The 20471-nt window shown below is 34.4% G+C and overlaps 1 protein-coding gene across 5 annotated transcripts; it reads right to left on the bottom strand.

Moving 5' to 3' along the window:
• Window positions 1–430: 430 nt before the first annotated feature.
• LOC137708604 (metal transporter Nramp1) lies at window positions 431–20192 on the bottom strand. Of its 5 annotated transcripts, XM_068447720.1 has the most exons (17): window positions 20047–20192; window positions 19532–19624; window positions 17637–17687; window positions 16883–16951; window positions 6605–6750; window positions 5490–5568; window positions 5361–5401; window positions 4979–5057; window positions 4785–4889; window positions 3982–4091; window positions 3704–3885; window positions 3549–3618; window positions 3074–3247; window positions 2870–2974; window positions 2348–2479; window positions 1178–1273; window positions 431–933 (listed from the first exon to the last, which is right to left on the bottom strand). In XM_068447720.1, exons 5-17 carry the CDS (start codon window positions 6722–6724, stop codon window positions 589–591), a joined length of 1638 nt encoding a protein of 545 aa, XP_068303821.1. In that variant the 5' UTR covers window positions 6725–6750; window positions 16883–16951; window positions 17637–17687; window positions 19532–19624; window positions 20047–20192; the 3' UTR covers window positions 431–588. The 5 variants fall into 5 exon arrangements, with proteins under 5 accessions (XP_068303821.1, XP_068303823.1, XP_068303820.1 ...); XM_068447722.1 differs by lacking the exons at window positions 16883–16951; window positions 17637–17687; window positions 19532–19624; window positions 20047–20192 and adding an exon at window positions 7034–7165; XM_068447719.1 differs by lacking the exons at window positions 16883–16951; window positions 17637–17687; window positions 19532–19624; window positions 20047–20192 and adding an exon at window positions 7008–7151.
• Between the last annotated feature and the right edge of the window lie 279 nt (window positions 20193–20471).

Raw genomic sequence — 20471 nt, 5'->3', positions numbered from 1 at the left:
TGATAGATTGCTATGAGTCTGGTCTGGTAAACAAATGATTCGCTAGAGAATAAGTATTAAATTATGATCTATTTTGTCAATGTGAAACATTTGTCACATGAACAATATACGATTTTTCTACATGTTATATACTTGTTTGGATTATAAATGAAAGACATGAGACTTTGTACCATATGGTTGGACTTACATTTGAAACCTTCCCTACACTCCCCCAATGTCATGTGAGCTCAGGCGCAACTGGTTGCATACCATTTTCTTATATCTCCAATCATTTGACGATAGATAAATTGTATGTAAAGCGTTACATGTGTTCTCTTTGGTGTTTGAGGGCCGTCAAGGAAGACTTTCTCATATTCATGTTTTAAGGGGTTGTTTGGTATTCAATTTGAGACTAAAAGATGGAAAATGAAAAACTAGTGGAAGTGGCTTATGGGGGAAATACAAATTATATTTGATTTATGTCAAAACACAACGACAAGAGTAAATTAAAAGATGTGTTATTGATCTAGTTTAGACAACTATTTTCCTTTCAGGGTGCCTAATGTCCGAGAAAAACCCCGTTATTAATCTATCTTGTGCAACTACTCATCAGTCGATATCTTCGGTAGACCTCTTCTGAGGCAGCTGCATGCTCATAATGTCTTCTCTTTCGAGATGATACATCGATCCAGGACCCTGCTGCCCAGTTTCCGTTTGCCTACTTTCAGGCGTTGTTAGGGCCAAAAGATGCGTAGCCTCCTTGTTTTTACGGAACACCAGATACGCGATGCCAGCCAAATACAATCCCATACCAGAGAATCCTAATATTCCAAGAAAGACAATGCCCACAACTTTGAAGTGGCTGTGAAGAAGCAACTTGATAAATCTACTCATCAGGTAGTATAAATTTATGGCCATCATCAGAGAACCAATGATCCAAGTGAGAGCTGAAATCTGCAATCGGAGACATATAACATGGCTGACAAAAACGATTTCCCAAGCTATGGAGCATACAACAGTTTCAGATTGGCTTAGTGGAAAAAAACAAATTTTCGGGAAATTCATAAGTGCTTTATCTATGCAATGCTGAAGTATGTTAAGCAATTGACGCTCCAGAAAGCTTCTAGAAATAAAACTAAGGGACTTGCAATCAAATTTATTACAACTGACTAGCAACATATGCAGTTGTAAATATTACCGCAGTAGAGTTGGCATGTGTCCCCATCTTGGTCTTGCAACTTGTGAACTTAAGCAGTGGAATAAGAGCGAAAGGCAGCGCAAATGATAAAATCATCTATAAACACAAAATCATAAGATTTGTAGTTAGTGACATGAGTCAATTTTAAAATATTAATTATATGCATAATCCAGCTTGTTCTTGTATATATGCAATTTGAAACGAATAATAACAATTCAAAAGTTTCTTATCAGTACAGCACAGTCCTCAAACGCAGCACGATATCATGGCAAAATGATGCAACATGTTCCATGAACCTCTAAACAAGTGATAGACACGAACAAATGACATGTCCAGTAGGCCAATATGGAAAAGCTTCAACTTGTCCGTTGATTTCAGGGCCCTCCAAATGGACAGAACAGATCCAAATAAAATTATACAATTTTCAGTTCATTTTGAGATCAAATTAATGACCTTTTGCTAGTAAAGAGCTTTGCGCTTTAAAAAACACATCTTCGCTACCAAATAGTCACTCAACCATTACAGAAAACATAACAACTTACGAAAAATATAAAACTTTAGTAATACTCTGATTCCTGGACCGGAATATTGGTAAATGGGTACAGTTACAAAACTCGCTTTGCATGATATAATGTCACTAAATTTAAGAGAAAATTTTAATGTCTTTTCCAACAAAAAGGTAACTTTATGAACTCCAATAACGTTATGAACTCCAATCATTAATTCAGAAACAATGTGGTAAAATTCCACTTGTTCATCTGTCAACAGAATCAGCCCTATCTGTTAAGATAGATTTCCTAAATGGTGCTTGAGTAAGGTTCTCAGAGTATAAAAGCTTGACCTTACGGAGAGTTACTTGCTTAGTGTGAAATGATAAGTCACTATTAAGGAGGCTTTTGGCAGAGATAACGGGTGAAGCAGATCCTTTAATTGACTATACCAGTGGCATAAACAAAGCTACTAAGAAGCCCCCATAATAAGGTCTCTCAAGCATGTAATACATTCCATCGGAACAAACTCACAACTCAATGGGATAATTTTCTTACAACAACCATAACTCAATCCGTTCAAACAATTTAGTAAAATGTGTTCGAAAAAAAACACAGCAGTTTTCAGAGAAGGACAACGCATGATTTGGAAGTAAAATATAGTATAAGGAGTTTATCTTACTGATGCAATAATAATCAGCTGTCCAGCCCCAGCAGAACCGCCAATGACTGCAACAATCAAACTAGGGACTATTGCCAAGCATCTGGTTAAAAAGTTTCGAAGCCATGGCTTCAGTCGTAAATCAAGAAACCCCTTCAACAGAAAATAAAGGAATATAAAGTTAAAAACACGATGAGACACATGAAATTTAATTTTGCTTTTTCAATTAGCCAGTGGTACAGAGAAATGTATTTCTTAGATACAAAGCAGCCATATATAAGTTAAAAAACATTATTACGCCTTGAACACTAAATTTGTATACTAAAAGTTGAGTTAGAAACAAGAATTAGGAAGGTGATCTAGGAATCACTCATCGATGACCAGTACAAAAAATGCTAATACATTAGTACAGTTTTACTTCTTGACTTGTATCAAGGAAGACCAGGACAGAGAAGTAACAGCTTATACCCGACAACACTAACTATATTTGAACTCCGAGCGTGTGTATTAAAGGGAACGAATGTTATTTTTCCAGCAAGATACCTGCATAACATATTGCCCCGCATATGTTCCTGTTATAGTAGAACTTTGACCTGATGCAAGCAATGCTACAGCAAAAAGCTTGGAACTCCATCTACCTAAAACATTCTGTAAATAAAAATTATAATACATCAGGATGAAAGTGACCTCTTAATTTGGGATATAACAAATTTTAACATAACATATGATAACCAATGCAGGACGTACTCTTAGTAAAAAGGAGGCTTTATTCAAATCCAAGTCCTGGCAGTTCATCTTATTTTCAGCATTCAAATCTGGGGAATTGCAAACTGCACCACTTACAGAAATAATGGATACATTTATTAGGAATGCCACCATGAGAGCAAAGCCACTTTCTATCATATAAAATCTGCATGCTTCCTGCAAACAAAATATTTTGTCAGATATAATTTCTTAGTATGTTCAGCCATATTCTAAGAACATTATGCTAGGGGACAACAAATCGAGAGAATCTTGCCTACATAAGTCTTTTTAGAGGTGATTTCAATAAATTATCCAAGAACCCATAAAGTAAAGGAGGAAGAAAGAGAAGTCACTTAGAGGGAACAGGGGATTGAAACTCTTCTATACTAACTTTTGTTTTTTTTTTCAACAAAGTATGCAACAAACTTCTCATAAGTCATAACGCAAGAAATTAAAACCAGTAACGGAAATTAATTACTCTGATGCCACGGACGGATCGTGGTATTTTCCTAGAAAGCACCAATGCAGAGTGGAGGAAGAGATTGTGCCTGTAGCAAGTAGCTAAAGCTGCTGAGCAGAAAGAACTAAACAAAACAAACCAGTAATGAATATATGAAGACACTAGAAACCTACGGCATAACCATAGCACCAAGAAGAGAAATTGCAAGACCAGTAGCACCATTTCCTTTGAGTTGGGGAACAAAAAGCCCATCCAAAATTTCAGTAGCGTCAGGTTTTGCGTAGCCAAGCTCAGCCAAGAAGCATCCAGCAATTGTGAGTACAAGAAATGCAATCAAGAATTCAAGTTTCCTAACCTGTAAATGAAAAAAATCTTTGGGTAGCTCATTTTAAATTGTAGGCATGGAAACCAAAGATCTCCAAGACTCCAGAAATATAAAAAACATATTTACCCCATATTGCTGTAATGCCAGAAGAATCAATGTACTAAGTCCTGTCAGAAGTACGCCAATCCATATGGGTACGTTGAAGAGCATGTTCAATGCAAAGGCAGTTCCAATCACTGGTAAGGAAGATCAGTCAGAACGAAATGAATAAGCATATATCTTATCAACTCACCACTATTAATGGACAGATGTGATACCTCATTATCTTCATATCTTATCAAAATAATTAAAAGTTATTTATGAACAAGGAAATCATGGATGTACATATGTGGATCCACAAACATATATATTTTTCTGTTAATAATCCCGAATCTGAATTCTTATATCCAAAATAAATAAATAAAAACAAATTTATTGGCTCCTAAAAAGCACAAGTAAGCAAAAGTACTACAGAGCAAAATCACTTCCTATAGGCGCGTGAGACAGCTAAACTAGTTATACCTTTAACATTTATCAAAACCTTCTAAACATACAAAATAAAACATAATTAGAAAAACTTAACTGCTTCTATTCTGACTGAATTTATACCAGCATATTTTTTGTGAAGAAGAAACAATTTTTTATTGCAAAGAAACAATAAAAATACAAGAGCGGACAAGAAGTCTGCAAAGGCACAAACAAAACAAGATAAATAGCACCATCACCCAGACATTTAGAAACTACAAAAACAACACAAAACTAACTAACAGCCACATTCCAGTTATACCAAATTTCTGAAAAAGACAAATCTTTAAATTCTGTAGTAACCGAAGCCCACAGAAATGACAATAACCGAACTTTATACCAACATCTGAGAAGCAAAAAATTACCTTCAGGAATGTCACATGCAACTACAGAAATCTCAGCAAGAACCCAAAGAATGAAGTTCGTTACTCTAGGATATTCCGCTCTACAGTGCTCTGCTAAATGCTTTCCTACAAATTAGAAAAGCATTTTATAAGAAATGCAGAGAAAAAATATTGTCAGAAGAATTTACAAAAAAAATACTTATAAAATCACATGCCTGTGACTACCCCGAGATTGGCTGCAAGGGACTGAATGACGAGAGCAGCACATGAAGCAACTAATATTATCCAGAGTAGCTACAAAAAGAGATTTTCTCAGAACTGTTACCATCAATTTTTATGGCTTACTTCACTCTTTAGTTACAAGAAAATAATTTGGAAACTAAGCCAGTGAGTAGATGATATCTGTAACTAGTATGTAGTTTTTAGATTGATGAGGTGGCTCATAGGATAGAATGAAAACATTACATTCCAGAGAATCAGGACTTGATATAAAACTTAACAAAATGCCATTTCAAAATGTTCTGTTCCGGATCCTCTCAAAGATGCTAAAATTATCTAATTTCAAAGGCAAAAACACTGCATTAATGATATACACACCCCATACTTGTACTGCGCCCCTGACTGCAAATCTGTCTCAACTGTAAACCAACCACAAAACATGGGGTTATGTTCAAGAGAACAAAACAAATGTAGAAGCATGAAGTAAATAATAAGTTATGATCTCACAATTCCCAGGATCTATATACGCAATTGAAACAAGAAACCCTGGACCCATGTAGGCAAAGAGATTTTTCCAGCTTGTCTTCTGTATGAACAAAATGTTGATGGTCATCTATCAAGGAATTCAGTTTGAACATTTATTATCCCAAACATGCCTCCCATCAGAAATAAATCAAGAAAAATAAATTAATAAATAGACCATGTCAGACAAGCATATAAGCAGAAATTCAGTGGCATAGACTGACCTGTTCATATGGACAATATAGAGTACAGTAAGAGTAACTCTTTCAGTCTATCATCCACCTGAAGCACCATCTTTAGGTGAAATTCGCATTTTATATGACTCCACGCGCCATTTACCACACAAATTTCAATTTTTTAATTACAGGGATCTCCTAATCTAACTAACGTAGCTTGGTTGTCTATGATCAGCATCAGGATACGCTGATGATTCTTTCAGCTGATGTAACCATGCATTGCTTATTCAAACGACAGAGTTGCTTATAGTTTGACAAAATATTTTTTTTGTATTTTCAGTAGCACCATGGTCAAGGATTTCTACAAGGTTTACACTGTTAATGACCCACTTCCTCAGACACCTCTCCAATTTCACCCAGTAGCAGTGCACAATTAACAGAGGGAGAAGCAACCCCAACATGCTCTGCATTCCTCTCCACTTAGATGGTGATGTATCGATAAAAAACTCCCATGTTTGTCATTCTTCATTTCCAAACACAACACGAAACATCCCTTCTCTGCTTGGAGCAAATCCCATTTTGACCTTATGGTTTGTTCAGCGTAGTCAAATAATTAGCAAACAAAACATGAAACATGCTTTGTTCAGCGTAGTTATACAATTACCAAGAGAGCACAAAAAACAAATTCCCCTACAGATAATGGAAATTCATATAATAATAGAATCATAGATAGAAGTCAAGTGTTTAGTTTCAGCCAATGCTTATTGCAACCAATTTGGAGTTGCTTATAGCCTTATACCCATCTCGTTTTACTTTGAAATTAATAAACAAATTGCTGTGCTTATGGAATGCAATAAACAACAACAATATACACTAAGATCAAAACAAAATGCATAGATATGACAACTAGAACATGAAACTCACATCAGGAACAACAATTTGTTCAGTATCTGTGTCCTCAATGAGCGGTGCATTAGAGAAGCTTCGGTTTCCAGTGCTTGCAATGAACTGTGGCTGCGCAGAAGCCGTACTGGCCGCAGCCATTTTTTCCACCCTTTACTTTACCACTACTGTAACAAAGGAAAAAAAGCTTCCATCATGGTGAAGCAAATTCATATTACAGCATTTCTAAGTTCCAACCTAAAGAATTGGGTTAACTTGCAGATAAAATATTAATTACAGCAAATTCAAGATTTCTTCGAATACTTGGTGGGCAATAAAAAAAAACAGATAAAAATAGCAATATCCTGGATTGGAGTCTTTGTTTCTGGAGAATGACTGGAAACAACAGGTCACAGCATATAGAGCAGAACCCTAATGGACTTACTTAAGTTGCAGGAACAGAAACTCAACTGTTTCTGTCAACTGGGAGAAAATGGGGTCAGTAGCAGCAGCTGAAAAGCTCTATCCCCGGAGAGCTCTTCTTAAAGGACACATTTGATACTCTCTCTCTCTCTCTCTAAATATCGCTGTCACTCGGAGCGTTGGACTCTTTCTGTTTTGACAAAGGGTGTTTTGTATCGGATCCCACCACTAGGAGAAAAGTGGCTACGTGTTGCGGGAGAAAAACCATACCACGGGCGTGATTTTGGCATCAGATTTGACTTCACTGTTAAAAAATATTGTTGCAATTTTTTTTTACCGTTATTGTTTATTTGAATATTTTGACATTTCTTTAAGAAATGTTCTTAAACAAACTATTTCAAATTAGACTAATTTCTAATACTAAGCTGAACTGAATTGGCTTGAACTAAATATGATAAAAATATTGAAGTGTTTGCTGATGTACTGAACTAAACTACATATTGAAATATTTTTAGGACTTAAATTATTTTTTATTACTATGGTGAAAAGGAGTTGAGCCATTGCATGATAACGTGAATTCAAACTCCGTCGATGACTAATCTTACAAAATCTATCGTTAGACAAAAAAAAAAAAAAAATTATCATTTTTAATTTTATTTTGCCTTTAAGAACAAAAATTAAATGGTAAAAATATTATTTTGTAATTTTCTGCAATTCCATTAAAAAATCTAATTTCTTCCATTAAAAAAAACCCAACTCAACCCATGCTAAATGTGTGGGCTAAAAGCTAAAAGTCAAACAAAAGCCAAATTACTCCCAGGATTTAGCCCAGAAATGGTGTGGGCACCACCGGCGAGACCCCACCCACATGGGCATGTCTCCTAGGATTTACTGAATTCAACGGCTGAGATCGAATATGATCAAATCTAACGACTCAAATTTAAATCCAACAACTAAAATAATTAAAAAAAATTATTTAACTCAAAATTCATCCAAATTTAGTTATTTTTCAATATTTATCGGAATTTAAATATTTTTAGGTTAAAATGTTCATAAAATTAAATTATGATAGCGTACATATATTTTTTTTTTTTAAATTACTCTAAAAGAAAAAATTAGCCTAAATTTATTCTTTAATAATCTTATACTAAAAAATTTAGGCCAAAAGGGTTGGAGCAGAAAAGTTGTTTCTTGGCTAAAAATTTTAGGTTAGAGCAGAAAAACTGTTTCTGGGCTAAAACCTAAAGGTTCGATGCATTTCCCTTCCCGTCTTTTCTCGCTATGCAGAACCGACTCAATTTTTCATTCAGTCTCTCCCTGCCTCCCTCATCCTTCCACAACTTCATCGACTGCAAATCTTCAAAATCAAACCACAGAGCAAGAAAGAGATTAAAAATTTAAGAATTGGGAGCCAGTTGCATATGTGATTGGCTCAAAGGTAAGAGATGGGGGTTGGATCTGGTTTGGATTTTCTAGGATTTTGGTTCGAATTTTGGGGTTGGATCTGGTTTTGAAAATGGAACGATTGCAGATTTTTCTGCTATTTTGTTTCAATTTTTTCGGATCTGGGCTTGAAAATGGTTGTGGTTGCAGAGGCTCCATGGAGGGATTATGGAGCCTTCTCTCATGGCTTCGCAAGTACAATCAGAAGAAGATGATTTGTAGAAAGTGCTATATCGTCTGCATCCAAAGGCACTAAACTACAGGAAGAAGAAGTGTGGGACGAGGCGAGCAGGTTTTCTGGGATGCTAGCTAAGAATCTCTAGGGACATCCTCACATTTGGACGACGGAAATAAATTGAAATTTGAATAACAATTAGAATTTATAAATTGACATGCAACAATAATATAGAAATTTAATTTCCAAGTGGAAAAATAATTGAACTTTGAGACCTTCAATTCTCAAGTTTAAATTTCGTGCAAATAGGTGTCATTTCTTAATTTATATGATTGAGAGTTTAAAAATACAAATTTTGTATTCAATTCTATTGTTCTTTTAGGTTAATCAAACAAGAAAATTCACAAATTCTAGAAAATAAAATTCAATCATTTTCAAATTTCTTAGTAATCTTAAATTTTTTTCATCCATACATAGTATTAATCTAGGCGTGTCACGCTTAATCTTATTAATTTTAGTCTTGCTTAATCTCGTTAATGTTAGTTCTGCATGATAACAACTGTTGGACTACAGTAACAATTAGTCAAGTCTAACCTAACAAAACTTAGAGAAGTCAAACAAACGGCCTCTCCCGTTATTGAAAAACGACTAGTTACAAAGAATTCAATTTGAACCTTCCAATCTTTTGTAAAGAAATATAAAAAAGAAAAGAAGCCTTTGTCTAAGAAACAAAAAAAGTCTTTGGTTGTGATGATAGTAAAGAACATAGAGGTTGAAATAAAATGAGAGAGAAAATAAATTAACTTAATCAAAGAACGGATAAACAACAAATGTAACATATTATTCTGGATTTTATGGGTGTGTTGGTTTGGACTCACTATCTTTCACTAGACTAGACTGGACTAAGTTTTAGTCCAGTCTTGTGTTTGTTCCTTACCCGGACTAAGTTTAGTGGGATTAGCAAGGACTCGCTTCGATTAAGTCCCTCGCTAACAGGTCTTAGCAAGACCCCCAAATTCGGAGAGGATTGCTATGCCGCCCTCTAATCTCGTCATCTATCTTCTCCTTCGTACTTTCGCACATCAACCACAGCAGCTGCAGCTTACTCCCTCGTCGCCTTCGCACCTTCACCCTTTCCTTTCTCCTTCCTTGTCGCACCACATCGTAACCGTCCTACATATAAACAATTGATGACGAACCTATATCGCTGGCGATGGTTTTTATTTGGTGCTTTCTGTTGTGTCGTGAAATCGAAGTCCCAGCAACAGAAGGAAAAGAAGACGAACAAGTTTGTGTTGGATTTGGGTGCCCTACTTTCTAATTTCTAAATTCGTTTGAATTTTATGGTCCTTCATGTCGATCTCTGTTGAATTGTAGTTGGGTAAAGATGCTTGGCGGACTTAGAGGTGTTTGAACTCTAAATACCTTTTCTACATAATATTGATTTCTAAATACCTTTTCGGAATATCTTCCGTTTCCGTTTTTTCGTGTTGAATTTCAGTGAATTTCCTTCATATTTGGAAAATTTCCTTTAGATTTGGGAAATTTCCACCTTGTCATTCGTTTCTTTGATCTTTGAAGAGTTTTTTTTTATTGATATGATGCTGGTATGAATCTTTGAAGCATAAAAGTTTGTGTGAATTTATTGATTTTGATGTTGAAATAAATCTTTGAAGGATTTTTTCTGATAACTTACTTATGTTGGTTTTTTGGTAAGAGCAAAATTGTAATTCTGATATGGTCGATACATACTTATGCTGGCATTCAATTAACATAATCACTAACCTTCATGCACACGCTCATGCATGTGCATAAGATATTTTTTGAATCACGACATGCTATGCGCGACGTAAACGATTTAAATGTATTTATACGCGTAAATTGACAAAGGGAAAGTCAAATATTTGAAGTAAATGAATAATTTTAGATCATGTTAGAAGAAAACCCTCATAAACCAATTAAAACAGCTGAATTCACATAATAAAATCAGTCTTTATAGAATTTACATTAAGAATAGAGAAAATAATATTTAATAAACAATTGATTGAATCACATTATTGCTAGCCCATTATGAGGTTAAGCCCACCGCTTCTCCATTAGTGTAGATAATCTCGTTTGTTAAAAAAAATAAAAAATCACTTGATAACTAATTTAATCACATTATTATCCGCGTGCGAAAGACCTTTTTTATAACAAACATTACACGCCTCTTAAGATGTTTTGAACTTGTTTAAAAATAGAGAAAATAATATTTAATAAACAACTGATTGAATAACATTATTGATAGCCTATTGTGAGGCTAAGCCCACCCTCCTCCCCCTTAGTGTAGATAATATCATTTGTTATATAAAAAAAGCAATCATTTGACAACTAATTTAATGTAATTTAATCACATTATTATCCTCGTGTGAAAAACTTTTTTTTATAATCAACATTACACGCCTCTTAAGAAGTTTTGAATGTGTTTAAAAATATAGAAAATAATATTTAATAAACATTTGACTCAATCACATTATTGTTAGCTCATTGTGAGGCTAAGCCTACCCCTTCCCCTTAGTGTAGATAATATCGTTTGTTAAAAAAAAATAATCATTTGATAACTAATTTAATCACATTATTATCCGTGTGCGAAAGACTTTTTTTATAACTGGTATTACACGCCTCTTAAGATGTTTTGAACGTGTTTAAAATATAGAAAATAATATTTGGTCAACAACTGATTGAATCACATTATTACTAGTTCATTGTGAGGCTAAGTCTACCCCATCCTCCTTAGTGTAGATAATATCGTTTGTTAAAAAAAAAAAAAAAAACTCCTTTGACAACTAATTTAATTACATTATTATTTGTGTGTGAATGACCTTTTTTATAACCGGCATTACACACCTCTTACAATGTTTTGAACGTGTTTAAAAATAGAGAAATTGAATCACATTATTGCTTGCCAAATGTGAGGTACTAATTAAAAAAAAAATTAATTATTAAAAAATATATTGTTAAAATGACGAAAATATCCCTGCCTTATTGATCCATTATTTTGGGATGTCTTCGAAGTTTTTTTGTTTTGGGGGCATTTTTGTCCAAATATGATGACACCAAAATCACTATTTATGTTAAAATAGAGAAAGTGAATCACATTATTGTTAGCTACTTTGAGGTATTAATTAAAAAAAAACAACACAAAAAAACTAATTAAAATGACGAAGGCATTTTTTGAATCACGGTATGCTACGCGCAACTTACACGTTTTAAATGTATTTATATGTGTAAATTGACAAAGGGAACGTTAAATATTTGAAGCAGACGAATAATCTTAGATCATGTTAGAAGAAACCCCTCATAAACCAATTAAAGCAGCTGAATTCACATAATAAAATTGGTCTCGATAGAATTTACATTAAGAATAGAGAAAATAATATAGAATAAACAATTGATTGAAACACATTATTGCTAGCCTAATGTGAAACTAAGCCCACCCCTCCCCCTTAGTGTAGATAATATCAAGTGTTAAAAAAAAAAAAAACATTTGATAACTAATTTAATCACATCATTATCCACATGTGAAAGACCTTTTTTATAACCGGCATTACACGCCTATTAAGATGTTTTGAACGTGTTTAAAAATAGAGAAAATAATATTTAATAAATAACTGATTCAGTCACATTATTGCTAGATCATTGTGAGGCTATGCCCACCCTCTCCCCCTTAGTGTAGATAATATGGTTTGTTAAAAAAAAAAATCATTTCACAATTAATTTAATCACATTATTATCCGCGTGCGAAAGACTTTTTTTATAACTTGCATCACATGCCTCTTAAGATGTTTTGAACGTGTTTAAAATAGAGAAAATAATATTTTATAAACAATTGATTGAATCACATTATTGCTAGCCCATTGTGAGGCTAAGCCCACTCCTCCCTCTTAATGTAGATAATATCGTTTGTAATAATAAAATTAAAAAAACAATCATTTGACAACTAATTTAATCACATTATTATCAGCAAGTGAATGACATTTTTTTATAACCGGCATTACACGTCTCTTAAGATGTTTTGAACGTGTTTAAAAATAGAAAAATTGAATCACATTATTGCTAGTCTATTATGAGGTACTAATTAAAAAAAACCACAAATAAATTAATTATTAAAAAAAATTTGTTAAAATGATGAAAATGCCCCTGCCTTATTTGATTCATTATTTTGGGATGCCTTTGAAATTTTTTTTTCTTCAGGGCATTTTTGTCCAAAAGTTTTTGTTGAAGCTTGGTGACACCAAAATCACTATTCACCTTTTCCATTGGCTTTATATATAGACTAACCTTCATGCACATGCTCACACGCGTGCATAAGACATTTTTTGAATCATAGCATGCTACACACGACCTACACGTTTTAAATGTATTTATATGCGTAAATTGACAAAACGGAAAGTCAAATATTTGAAGTAAATAAATAATTTTAGATCACTCTAGAAGAAACTCGTCAAACCAATTAAACCAGCTGAATTCACATAATAAAATCGGTCTCTGTAGAATTTACATTAAGAATTGAGAAAATAATATTTAATAAACAATTGATTGAATCACATTATTGCTAGCCCATTGTGAGACTAAGCTCACCCCCTCCCCCTTAGTGTAGATTGTGACATCTCGTCCCGAGATTTTTAGATCGTACGTGTGAAATTACAATTTTACCCCTAGTTGGTTTTCGAGATGTTTTGGTAGTCTTGTGTGGTGTTAGCAAGTGGAGGGCCACACACACACACTGACTCACTCTCCCTCTCCCTCTGTCCCTGTCCCGTGTCTCTCTCTCTCCCTTCTTTCTTCTTCTTCCTTCTGCAAGTGTACGGACACACACCAAGAACCCTCAAACCTCTGCAGATCGAGGAAACCAAGGACACATTTGAGCTCGTGAGGTCGAGGCAAGCTCAGCCATACCCTTTTCAGGTGAGAAATCCTTCGTTTTCACGTCGTTTCGACGATGACCGATTCAAGTACTGTTCATGCAAAAGTTATACATTGAGTTTTTGGGATTTCTGAGCTTGTAGTTGACTTTGTGAGGTTCCCAGGAGCTTGGGAGTAGTTCGTTGGTTGAATTTGGACGTCAGGATCGTTGGTTGTGGAGTTGGCCGGTTTTGGAGAGCTTGCACAGGTATAATCTAGTGAGTTTTAGACCTTAAAACGTGTGTGGTTGTGTTCTACTAGTTTAGGGCTTTAATTTGGTGCAAGAAACGTGGAAAAAGGTGGAAAAACGAGCGAGTTATAGCGATTTGCAGGTTTTCCGGCGACGGTGCCGGCGTCGGGGACTGGCCGGAGAAGAAGCAGGAATATTCCATTAAGTTTAACAGAATATTCCTAACGGCAGGGGTTAAGTTTAACGGAATATTCCGTCAGTTTAACGGAATATTCCTGACGGCGTCTGTTGACACCGTTAGTGTGCCTGGCACGTGGCCGCGCGTGGGGGCGCGTGGGTCCGTGCCTGTTCTGGCGCGTGGGGGCGCGTGCGGGGTCCAAAAATTATTTTAAAATTATGGTTGTGATCCTGAGGTTGTGTAGAGCACGTTGGTATATTCATTTGTCCATTTTGAGCAACGTATGAGAAGTTGTTACGAGAAGTTGGTTATGTGCTTTAAAGTTGACGTTTTTATAGTTATTTCGCATACAGGTGACGCGTACCCCGAGGACGAGCGTGGTCACGCGAGGCAGGGGGGCTACGACCCTTCCACGTATCAGTGAGTGGTCTTTTTGTTTTCCGTATATACCTATATACATTTATATTCCCAGAAATTGATTAGAAGGGTTATTTACATTATGCCATGCACTTTGTTATTATCGTTTATGCATCATTGCATGCATTATTAGTGGCATACATATACATATGCATATTGGGTGCTGTGGACGCACAAGTAAGTGCCAGGTAAGTGACATTCATGTTTATGTTTCAGTAGTGGTTTAAGATGCCTAGAGAGTTCATAACCTGCACCCCCGGTGTTAGTGCTCCCGCCCAGAGTAGGGCACAGTCCTTCACGTGATGTTCACCTCCCGCACCACACGCTCAGCTTGGATCCAAGTTAGGTGCATAGGCCTGTCGTACAGACCACATTAGGTGGTTCCGACTCGTAGGTGACTCGCGATTATTCGCACAGTCTTCACGTGATCGTAGCACTAGAGCGTATATATATGTTACACCCAGGCCTGTCGTACAGACCACCTTGTGTGGTTCCGACTCGTGGGCAGGTTCAGTTATTAAGTTTGAGACTTGAGCTCTATATGCAGCCGTACAGGTCACGTTAGGTGACTCCGGCTGCCAGATGTTATGTTATTGATGTGATTCATACCTGAGCACTTGCATTCATTATGAGGTTTCGACATGGCATATTCTTGAGCATGAATGATATACCCTTGAGCATGTTTGGCGTATTTTTACATACGTTTATATGTTTATTTTCTGGGAAGTATACAGGTTTTACGGCGAGGGGTTAGAAAGTATTTTTACGAATGATTTTCAAAGAGCTTTGTTTTTGCCCACTCACGCTTTTGTTTTGCGCCCCTCCAGGTTCTAGTTGCTTAGCCGTTGCGGTGGTTTTCCCTTGAGGGCTTTCCGGCGTTCTGACAGACACTCCACATTGTAGGGTCGCCTTCGGGCGTACTACTGTTGTCGTTTTGTTTTGGGCTGCTATAGACCTGCTCTGAATTTGTATCTCACTTACTAGCACTTGTTTTAGTACCTTGTATGCTAGTTTTTAATTACTCGTACTTTTATATTACTACTTTATTAGCTTCCGCACGTGCACATGGCTTCGTCACCTTTGTGTGACGGCCAGCACGCTCCGATCTCGGTCGGGGTGTGTCATAGATAATATCGTTTGTCAAAAAAAAAAAAAAATCATTTGACAACTAATTTAATCACATTATTATCTGCATGCGAAAGACCTTTTTTATAATCGGCATTACACACCTCTTAAGATGTTTTGAACGTGTTTAAAAATAGAGAAAATAATATTTAATACATAACTGATTGAATCACATTATTGTTAGCTCATTGTGAGGCTAGGCACACCCCTTTTCCTTTAGTGTAGATAATATCATTTGTTAAAAATAAAAAAATAATCATTTGACAACTAATTTAATCACTATTATCTGCGTGCGAAAAACCTTTTTTATACCCGTCATTACACGCCTCTTAAGAACATGCACCATATTCTTAGCATTGTACGTATTCCCTCATTTAAAAATATTAAAAAAAAAGAAAAAAAAAAACCCAAACTTACTATCCTCATCCTTATTGTAGATAATATCGTTTGTTTAAAAAAAAAAAAATCATTTGACAACTTATTTAATCACGTATTATCTGCAAAAGACCTTTTTTTTTTTTTTATAACTGCCATTACACACCTCTTAAGATATTTTGAACGTGTTTAAAAATAGAGAAATTGAATCACATTATTGCTAACCCATTGTGAGACACTAATTTTTTTTTTTTTTAAAGCGCAAAAAAATTAATTATTAAAAAACTATTGTTCGAATGACGAAAATGCCCTGCCTTATTTGATGCATTATTTTAGAATGCCTTTGAAATTTTTTGTCTTGGAGCACTTTTGTCCAAATTTTTTGTTGAAGCTTGGTGACACAAAAATCACTATTAACTTTTCCATTCTCTTTGTATATGGATATTACTAGAAAATGTGCACACGCGTTTTTGCCGACACTGAATGTAATATTTAGAATAAGCATGACTAATTTCCACACATAGTAAGCAGAAAGGTGGTAGGATCGAAATGCCATTCTCAAATGCAACGATGGAGATAACAAATATTTGACCTAAGTAAATTCACAAAATCATGAATCAACACAGCAATCTTCAAATAATTTAAATAAGCAACATATGGGTGAACTAGGCTGTTAAATTCAGCAACTTGGTTTTCATATAAATTCAATTCAGCTTACATGAAGATGATTATATAATTGTTCACACCTATTATACCATCTTATATTTTACTTACACCCAACAAATTATTCATTTTTTTATGCACCTACATGTGGTTCAACAACGGAAAAGTTCAAAGTTTCAATAGTGGCTAAAAATGGAATGAAATCATATTATTAGTCAATTATATATATGAGATTACAATTTTATTTGTCAAATACATAATACACAAACTCACTTTGGTTGGGTGGATGATTTGAAAAACCATTGAACATTAATAGTTTCCAGTGTGAATAAAATTTGCAATGATTGAAGCTTTAAAAAAATTTGAGAGTGTGATATGATGGCTTACCTCAACTTTGGTGTCTTCAATATCTAAGTCAGCAGAAATGATTTTGGATCCTTGACTGATGTTGTAGACCTGGATGACTAAAACAACGTAAATTATTGAAACAATTACAGTATAATCTTGTGAGCTGAATTTCACCTAGGTTTGATCTAGATTTGATGTATATGCTGGTGATGGTATACAATAGAAATTGGTTTGAATGTCATGTGTTGGTGGATTTTGAATTTTTGAGACAACTATGCCTATTATATTTGTAGTAATGAATGAATATTCATGTATAAAATAAAATAAAATAAAATAAAATAAAATAAAAAAAGGTTCAGTTTTTATGTGCCAATGTAGCAATAGCAACCAGTGGCATAGCTTGGTTTCAAAGGTAAAATGTGTGTGCAAAAATTTAAAAGAAAATGCACTTTGGTTTGGTGTTGAAAATTTTAGTACTGATACATAAAATTTATTAAGTATAAGTTTAATTTTAAGTTGGAAGCCGATCTCAAGACATTTTACAAATATGCAAAACATTTATGTGAATGTGAGTTTTAACATTTTCAAAGGTCATTATGTTAACTTCAAATTGACACTATAATTTGTGACTTTTTTTTTAAATGATTGTTAAGTTGATACTTAAGATGTAAGAAAGGTTTAAGCCAAATAATATTATGCTGAAATAAGAAATAATATCATAATTGCTAAAAACTAAAACGGCTGACAAATAATTTTATCAAAGCTAACAAAACATAGTGTTATAATGGCGTACCTTATAATCAACGATTATTTGACACAATGTTGTATGTGACAATTTGTTAGTCTGTTTATTGAAGAGTGAATGTGTGAAAAAATAGGCTGCAAAATAAGAGTAAATGAAGCAAAAGTTGAAACAGAATTTTTGCTTGCAAATGAGCTTAAGACCTGGTTTGGTACTGAGGTGATTCTGAAAAAAACTGCTATCAAAAAAAGTTGGGAGCTGTTTTTGTGTTTGGTAAACACTCAACTTCAGCTTTTTTTTTACAGTTTTGGGTGAAAAAAGCCAAAAACAAGAAGCTGCAAAACCCAGCTTTGAAAAACCAGCTTTTTCACATCTGTTTTACATAAAAGTTTACCAAACACTCTAATACTGCTTTTTTGTTTCAAAAGCACTTTTACAAAAAAGTTTACCAAACACTTTGCTGCTTTATTTCACAGCTGCTTATTCTCACAGCACAGCAGAAGCAGCTTTTTTTCAAAGCACAGTAATACCAAACCAGCCCTAAGTGTCTCAAATTCCTTGAACCCCAATTTTTTAGTAAAAAAATCTCAAGTTTTCAATCAAACATTAAAAGAAACAAAGTAAAAATCTAACAACATAGATTAAAAAAAATAAATAAATAAAAAAAGGTAATTGACAGAAGACTATTTGACAACGAAAGCACAAAGGTAATCGTAGCTATTACCTTTCTTGTCAAGTATCTCTATAAGTATTTTAACCATAGCTCCAAACAACAAACAAAGCAACTGAAAGAATCAAAGAAACAAAAAACCACACGATGACATAAAACGAAACAGAGTTTGATGTATAAATTAAATAGTCCATAAAAGCCTTTAACAATTTTATATTTTACCAATACGTTTTCAATCATTTTTTTTTTTTTTTTGTTTTTCTGTTTAAGCTTAGCTACGTCATTTATCTATCTCTTGGAATGCATTTACAGTCAGATTTACCAAGGGACACTATAAAATTAATTCTTAATACTCACCATATTGAATTATGATTCATGATTGGACAAAAATTTGATTGAACTACTGTATAAAATATCAATCCCTATAATTTGGATTGAAATCCTAAATTAGCATCATTGAGATAAGTTGACCAACATCCATACAGGATAACAATCCAAGTAATATACTAAGTCGTGTTCAAAATGATACTTACTTTGACCACCCCAGAGAAGAAAGTTTGGAGTTGGGACCGGGCCAGATACACACTGTAAGCCAAATGTCATGCACTTGTTGCATGGCAGCATTGAAAATTAAACATCCGTAAGTTATAAAGAGGGTCCACTTTTACCAGTCAATCGAACGGTTAATACAGAAACAGATATAGTTGTTGCGTAGCGGCGTTGCAAGCGATAATGCACCCAACGTGACGCCAAAAGTTTATGAAACACCAAAATTAAATACCAATATTCTAATATCCCCATCAATTGAACAACAACTATCAATTCTAAATAGGCATGTAATTTTTTTTTTTTTTTTAAATTGTACAGATGGATTAGGCGGAATTAGCTATTCGTCAACAGTCGTGTGCGAGGCACCAACTCTCTCCCGAAGGAGAAAGAACCGTTGCACCCAAAAACCCCCCGTCCGTCCCCTCTCTACTAGATTTTATTAAGAAGAAAAAAGGAAAAGAAATACAAGCAGAGAACTAGGTCAATACCCACTAAAAACAACTTTTGAAGTCAAATCCTAACAAAAAGTAGAAAAGTGCTTGAGACACGAAAACCCAATTAAAACCCAACCTAACAAAATTGATAATTGGGGCGAAGATTCAATCAAACTTTCTATCAAAATAAAATTACACAAAGTTAAATACAAAAAACAAAAACACAAACTACACCGATCTGAATAAGAAATGCATATAGAATTGTAAAAAAACTGAAGGCAAGGAGAGCATACCCAAACCAACAGTAATGCTCCAGCTTCTACGAATTCTCAGACTTCTTAGTGGAGGAAGCCAAACGTTTTAGCTGGCAAATTCTCAACAAACCACTACAAATCAACACAAAATAAATTGTTAGGGTTTCTTTCAAATGAACACAAATTCGAAACAGAAAATCACACACAGTTATTTTAGAATATACCTAAGCTTAATACAATTTGTCAGACGATAATTCGAAGAAAGGGTGCGCTCAGAGTGGGCTAACAATTTGTAAAAAAGCTGGTCCCAACGATTGCAAGATGAGGATAAAATGTTCGAATAAGACAAAAATTACTATATTTTAACATCTCACATACAACCCTAAGATTAATATAATTTCTTTATCAATAATTTGAAGAGGTAACACATGATGTCCAAATTAACAAAAAAAAATTCCTAACCTGCAGATTCTTAAAAAAAACAGAAAGAAAGAGCTAAAATTTCTTACCCTAGAGATGAAGAAATAAAGATAAAACATTGAAAACAAACTGACCTTAAAATTTTGATGTCGACGATGGCAAGATCAGAGCAAAATGCTGACCAACAAAGGGTTCGTCACTGGAGAAGACTGGAGAAACTAGGTTTTAGTATATGTATAATTTGCTGTGTGTTTGTGTACAATGTGAAGAATATATTTAGGTTTCGATATGACCGATACATACATATGTATAGTCATTTTCCCCAATCAAACTATATAGTGTCTATTATAAAAATAATGGGTATTTTGCAATTTAGGATTTAATTGTGGGCTAGTTAATATACCATGTTGTTGTATAAAATTCCTTTTTCTGTGATTATTCAAGTTCATTTTTTACAGATTTTCGTTATCCTGCTTCTTAGTCCAACACTTTACCCAACGCTTCACTAAGTTAGTCCAGATTAATCTAGTCTAAGCCAGTCCAGCTTAATCCTTGAAAC

This window comes from Pyrus communis, chromosome 11 (assembly GCF_963583255.1).
Source record: "Pyrus communis chromosome 11, drPyrComm1.1, whole genome shotgun sequence".
NCBI classification, from domain to species: Eukaryota; Viridiplantae; Streptophyta; class Magnoliopsida; order Rosales; family Rosaceae; genus Pyrus; species Pyrus communis.
The sequence above is the reverse complement of the archived record's forward strand: the minus strand, read 5'-3'. Positions and strand labels throughout refer to the sequence as shown.

Excerpts from the sequence above, each read along its gene's own strand:
- LOC137708604 (XM_068447720.1), bottom strand. The coding sequence starts at position 6,724 with ATGGCTGCGGCCAGTACGGCTTCTGCGCAGCCACAGTTCATTGCAAGC. Across the intron at positions 4,092-4,784 it reads TGCATGTGACATTCCTGAAG|TGATTGGAACTGCCTTTGCA; the intron begins GTAATTTTTTGC and ends CTTCCTTACCAG. Across the intron at positions 2,480-2,869 it reads CGGGGCAATATGTTATGCAG|GGGTTTCTTGATTTACGACT; the intron begins GTATCTTGCTGG and ends TTTCTGTTGAAG.